The 7,072-nt window shown below is 30.7% G+C and overlaps 1 protein-coding gene across 3 annotated transcripts in view; it reads right to left on the bottom strand.

Annotated features, from left to right (window-relative positions):
• The window catches only part of LOC138321703 (zinc finger protein 1-like), a 61,132-nt gene continuing 54,060 nt past the window's right edge, over positions 1 to 7,072 (bottom strand). For all 3 annotated transcript variants that reach the window (XM_069265595.1, XM_069265596.1, XM_069265597.1), the window contains exon 6: positions 1 to 6,964. In XM_069265595.1, the coding sequence (XP_069121696.1) occupies positions 6,696 to 6,964 (269 nt within the window). In that variant the 3' untranslated portion in view covers positions 1 to 6,695. The remainder of the gene's footprint in view (positions 6,965 to 7,072) is intronic.

Here is a 7,072-nt window from a genome sequence, read left to right as displayed (position 1 = left end):
TTGAATTTCAGCAAGACTAGATAAAGTCATTTTATTTCCACTCTACGGTTCATCAATATACATGATACCAAATTGCATTACAAAATCATTTTTACACATACTGTACATTAGCAATTATACATATATAGTTTCATATTGATAGATAATTATGTACATCCATGGCAAGAACGGTATATTGCTGATGAGGAGATGTACTTAACAACTGCTCAGTACATGACCATTAATACATCATTAAACAAACACATCATTAAAATATACATCATTAAAAATGGGTAAATGAGTAAAATAATGGTTCTTTGTCAAAAATTGGAATTAAACATGTTTTAAGTGATTCAAAGTACACGACCCACAATACAACAACCTATGCTAAGTGATATTACCACGTACAATGACTAGGTTTAAAGACATAACTTCCATTGCTACATTTAAACGATATCAATCAATTTCTGATCAATTCCTTTATTCAAAACTGGAAAAAAATAAGAAAAAAAAAAAAATTAAAATGCAAAATTGGGATGTTTTCATTTTAAGTAATATAAATCTAAAATAAAGTAAAATAAATATTTTAGGGCTGCTTTAATGTGCTAGATGTGTTTTTTATTGTTTTTAATGATGTTAGGTAATTAAACACTGACATGTCTGATATTGCACTATTCACCAGCGAGTGGTATTTTAATGACTAGAAGACTCATCGCTCTTAAATAGCTATCTATATAATATGACTGCACATGCACCTCACATAATTCCAATATCAATAATGTTTACAATGAGACATTGAAAGTTTGAGTATTTAAGAAAATCTTATTGTAAGATTTACACTGAACACCATGTGTATAATATTAAGATACATGATTCTTAAGTACAAGAAATAAATACTGATTTGACAAAACTCAAAGTTGATTTATCAAAGTCTGAAGTCAGGCTTATGAAACCAAAGACTTAACACTAACACATAAACTAACACTAACAATATCACTATTTATATTGGAGGACTTTTGATTTCAAATGTTAACGTAAAATCTAAATAAGACTTTAATTTCATTAGTTGTGCTTGATTGTATGCTTCCTGGCGATATATTGCTGCTTCGTTAAAATAAATTATGACCAGTTTTGTAAACTCGCTTAAAATGGGAATACTACTTGGGACTATTTTTTTCTATTTGGCACATACATAAGTATATTATACATGTGATTCTGAGGAAACTATTAAAAACAATGTAGAAACCATGGCAAGTCTCGTAACCAATAAAAGTCAGTAAAATTGTCAATATTAACTACACAATTACAAATTTCATACAAGTAAACTATTACATTTATATTATGGCAACGTAGAAATTCACAAAGGATTAAAACAGAGACGACACAAATAGACTAGATTTTGATTAATTGCCATTTAAAGCCATTATACGCATTGCAAATTTCACTATGGCATACTGAGACAAAGCTTTATCTCAATCAAGGAAGAACTTTGTAAAAACATTAAGAAATCATGCATGGGTTAAAATCATAAAAATATTCTACAAATGACTATCTAACATAAATGCTATACAAAATACATTACATGCAAAGATTTTTTTTGAATGAGCATATATATATTATCCATTTAAAAACTTGAAATCTATAAATTGATAAAATTATATATTACATAAGTATTATGCGTTCACAAGATATATATTAATATATATGTTATAATTTGGTTACAGACATTACAACATCATGTGTATTTACAAGTGAGAAAGTTATTAACATACACTATAATACTTTGGTGGTAAACAAAACAGATTTGGCAGTAAGGGTTGGTGCTACCTTTATTTTAGAGAAACAAAGGCTGCTGTGTACTGAAACAATTTGAGCATATTAAACGAGTATTATCTTTCATTCATGGCAAGAGTAAATTTATAGGGAGTAAATGAGTATCATTTTTTATTCTTGGCATGAGGGACAGGAAGTAAATGGAGTAAATGAGTATTTATTTTTACTCCTGGCATGAGAAAATTCGTGACAGGGAGTAAATGAGTATTAATTTTTACTCCTGGCATGAGAAAATTCGTGACAGGGAGTAAATGAGTATTAATTTCTATGGTTCGCACATCATATGATGAACATTTGGCTTACAATGGAAGGCAAGAAACGACTGAGGATTTTAAAACATACAAAAAATCATCAGACTAAAAAAAGGTATTGGAATACTGAGATGGCTTTGAATATTTAAGTATATATAAGTAATATTGCAGGAAGACTGAAACATCAATGTCATTTAATACTGAAATGGTTGGGGAGTATTCTTCATTACTTTGAATTGGCACAAAACAATAACTACATTGAAACAACATGGATATTGCAGTAAAATGAATATAAATGGAAGATATTTTATTGGCACATTTTAGACTGATCGTTTATGAAGTTTTGGGCATTTTTTTTTAAACAAATGTATAAGATTTTTTTTTAGAATTAGATTTTAGAATACCAGGTAATATCTAATAAAAGAGGGTTTTTTAAAGTTTAAATTCTTGAAAGGAACATATTTAAAGTAGAATAAACATTTACGGAAGTTTGAAGTATTGGCACATTGAGACATAAATATTTAGTATATACACAAAACATGCATCAAAGAAACCAGGCAATATCAAGTCACCGTGACCTAGAAACCTTATCAGGTCACAGTGACCTAGAAACCTTTCTCACTGCTTCTCTTTACTACTGTGAATCAGTACTAAATCAGCACTATATCAACACTCTATCAGCACTAAATCAGTACAATTTCAACAGACAAATGTATTTCATTCAGAGTGTTATAAATTGAAATGTTTTTTTTCTTGAATGATTTCAACCATGACAAATGGGAATAGAAAAAAAGTTTGAGAAAAAAAAATGGGAAGAAAATATTTTCAAACTGGGTACTAATTTTTTTTTATATTTTGTCATATCTATACTTTTTGCAAGAAGTTTTTTCTACACAAAGCAGTGAGTAATTTAACATACATTTTGAGGAACATGCAAATCAATGATATATGGATTTCTATAATATATACAAGATAAATGGAAGACGTAAGTCTTTAATACTGTTTTGGTAGATGTCCAAGGAAACCTTGTCATGAACACATAAACAACACGCACAAAACATACACAGATACATTTATATTGGGTCTGACAACTGATTACCTCCCTTTGGTAAAAGTGGGTAGTTTCCCTTACATTTCTGTTTGTAACCAAATTTTCTCAAGAAGTTAATCGTCCCGAGATTCAGCCTCTATAGAAAATGTCTTTTTTGTAATTTTCGCATGAAACAACAAAAACTACAATTTTGACGACAGATCTGATTATCCGGTGATTTTCACAACATCACGAAGACCAGCGAAATAACAAAAGCCACTTACAACAAGACAAGAATTATCGATTTTCATTTTGGCACAAATGAATTCACCATGAAGGTCGACCATTAGAGAATGCGACCTTGAGTCAGAAGAATATTTGGCACATAAGAAGTAATGAGTAGTTTAAGGATGTTTTTTTCTGATGAACTGATTTATCGTGCGATACATACTGGCCTAATATCCCGAGCATAGCAAAGTCATCAAACACGACACAGTTACGATGCACAATTTAGAAGATTCTGCTAAAACAAAACTTTTAAGCTTCAATTTGCATAAAAATTCCTAAAAAATAATCCAACGACCAGGTATTTTAACCAAAAATTAATACTTTTTTTCTTAAAAGGAATTCACCAATGACTTCAAAGACACTGCAATACAGTTTTGGATAAGATAGCTCAGAATGGATATAGCAGCTATTAGTACAGACTTGGCAAGTATTTCCTGACTACCCTAAACACGGGCCACAACTTTAATAAATAAACAGTATTCTCCTGTTATCATAAAAACCTAAACAAACAAGTCAACAAGTAACAAATATGAACACTGGAAGACAATGACACTGGAAGACTACCACGGATTTTGATGTGTTGTCGGGCATTATTGGATCAGGAGGTTAGTTTCTGGTTAACCACTGCCTGCATCAATTATATCATTTCGATAAAAATAAAACATTTCTGAGCATTACAATAAAGTCCAAGAAAAAAGAGAACAAATGTTTTCCTTTATAAAAAATATTCTCTTAGAGATTGATTTTTTTCATAACGAAAAATATTCTCTTTGGAATGATTTTTTCCCTTTTTATAAAGTAGATATTTTCCAATCCAATATTCTATTTTAATATTCTCCCTATTAATATATTTTTTATCCTTTTTATGTTGTATGGTGATATAAACCTGGTGTCCATTTTTTTCATTTCAACATATTAATAACAAAGGGATCAGACAACAGGCAAGCCTATATAAGTCTTCTCCCGGTGTCTAATATACAGGGCAGGTTTGATCTATCAGAAATGAGCTCCTTCTCCTCAGCCTGAACATTGGTTAGAATTTATCAGTTACATCACCACTGACATACAAGCATACATGTACTGTACAACATGAAACATAAAATTCATGAACCAGAAATATTTTGAAAGCTCCAAACCATACAGGGAAGCACCTTCGGATGTCTCATGTTACACAGTACAACACAAGGCAACAACATACCGAAAGAAAAAACCTCTGGCACATTTCTTCAAATTAAATAAATTATTTTACAATTTCAATTCAAAATATTTTTTTTTTTTCAAATGCTCATTTCAGATCTTTTTTTTTTTACACTTTAAAATGTTTTTGTCTTTAAGTGAGTGACATACCGTATAGTGAATGTACCAGAAGTGATTTCGATTCTATTTACAGGAAAATTATACTTGATAAAATGGATATTTATAATATACAGGTACAATTAAACATCCATTAAACTATTATGACATAGACACCATATGAAATCAGTAAAACTCCTATCAGAACTTAGTATAATTACACTTTATACACACTCAGAGACCTGCCATGGTTTCCGTATAATAATACTGAAGGGTATAATACTGAGACATAGTTCCTTAACCCTCTTGTGAGGGACTATCTACACACAGATTTAATACTGTAGATTTGTATTCATGATACCTTGAGTAAAGTGAGAAAAATGAAAAAATTTGGCAGTTGTAGGTAGTTTATAGTGAAAAAGATTTAAATAAATAAAAAAATATGGTTACTTAAAATAGATATGGAAGCTGATGAAACAATTACGTACATTATTTTACATATAAGGAAACATTATTCTCTTTAAATTAATAGTTAGCTAAAAAATTTAAAAATGAAAAATATTTCTTTAAAACCTTTTGGAAGAGCTGACGCTGGGTAAAGAACAAATATTCAGAAATCATCCCTACTTAAAAATATGTAGCGCAACATCTAAATGAGGCTTAATAAACGTGAAATCATGAAATCTTAACACCACAGGAAATGACATCATTGGGATTAACTGCTCGATAACAATCACTCGATAACCAATGGTTATCAATCAAATATGTAACAATGAATTCTATTGGTTAATAAACCGAGTATTAAGTATCAGGTACTGATTGGTTATTGGTTATTTTTCAACCACATCACCAAATCAGAATTGTTTTCAATATATATACATATATTATCTATGTACCTAATACTCTAATCATGCATACAAATATGGCATATATCTGGTCCCATTTTTACATTTGAAACAAACAGAAATTTACGGACATTTTTTACGAACTAACTACAATTACAGGATTTATGTAACACAAGAGACATAAAAACAATTTCTTTCCATAAAAACAAATCATACTCTATGTATATTTCACTCAATCATACTTGCTTAAGTATTCTCATGAGAGTCGCATTTCTAGTCATGTTTGTGCAATTTTTTCCTCAAAATTTACATTTGAAGATGAATCACTTGAGGATAATAACAAAGTTTTATTTTTAACAATGATCAAAATTCAAATCGTAGTCAAATTAATTTCTGCGACTTGAATGAGAAAGAAAAAAAATGTTGTTTTTATGGAACATTACAAAAATAAAACAACAAAGTCTATTAATAGTAACTTGAACAGAATACACAAAAACATCTGCATCACACTCTCAAGGTCACAGTGTCAGCCAATGAAATATACAATGACAACTTAACGGTTCAGTTATTAATGCATTTGAGACATCAAAGCTTTTGAATTAGCTAAGAAGCTAAGCAAACAATAATTATCTTGAGCACTATTCAACATCTACAACATATCTATCATCAACACATGCATTTAACACAAAAATGATTTGCGTATATCGGACAAAAGTTTGCATCAAATTTTTCTTTACTTTGTTAGAGATTGTGTTCTTGTTTAATTAATTTCAATATGGCTGACACATGAAAAATGTAGTCATGTGACCTATGTCATGCGACATAACAACATACGTTTTTATGACAGGAATGATTTAGGATAGTGTTACAATGTTTGTTTCCACGAAGCACACAAAAATACTGGAATTAAGTCATAATACATGAAGATTCTCAATGAATGAGACAGCAGCTGCACTCTTGAATAAGAGGACTTGTGATTGGTCAATTATTCAGCATTTATAGTCAATAAACACACAATCTACTGTTACAGATATACTGATTGGTCAATGAACATAGATCTGAACCAATCAGCATCCATCACATTTTAACAGAGACAGAAAACTCCCGTTTATAAAACCACACTTGATTGGCCTGTCTGTTTCAGCCATTCTGTAGGATAGCACATGATTGGTTAGTCTATGGGGAAGAAGATCCATCGTGAAGGTCCATCATTTCATGACCATCATGACTTTCCTGGTCGTCGTGGCCTTCCTCGCCTCTCATTGGCTTGCAGTACTTGTAGCGGTGGTTCATATGTTGACTATAGGACCCGGAGTGACTGAAGCGCTTGCCACACTTTTTACACTGAAAAGGCTTCTCACCGCTGTGCAGACGTCGGTGCTCAGTTAAATGATGCTTATGCTTGAAGGCTTTTCCACAAAGTTCACAGGAAAAGGGTCGGGCTCCTATGCAAATGAAGAGTCACATTACAAATGTCATCAAAACTCAACCAGTTCATGGCTTTTGAGAATTTTTCTGTACATTTTTTTCAGAATATCTTTAGAAAAATTGTA

This window comes from Argopecten irradians, chromosome 4, assembly GCF_041381155.1.
Source record: "Argopecten irradians isolate NY chromosome 4, Ai_NY, whole genome shotgun sequence".
In the NCBI taxonomy this organism is placed as follows: domain Eukaryota; kingdom Metazoa; phylum Mollusca; class Bivalvia; order Pectinida; family Pectinidae; genus Argopecten; species Argopecten irradians.
The sequence above is the reverse complement of the archived record's forward strand: the minus strand, read 5'-3'. Positions and strand labels throughout refer to the sequence as shown.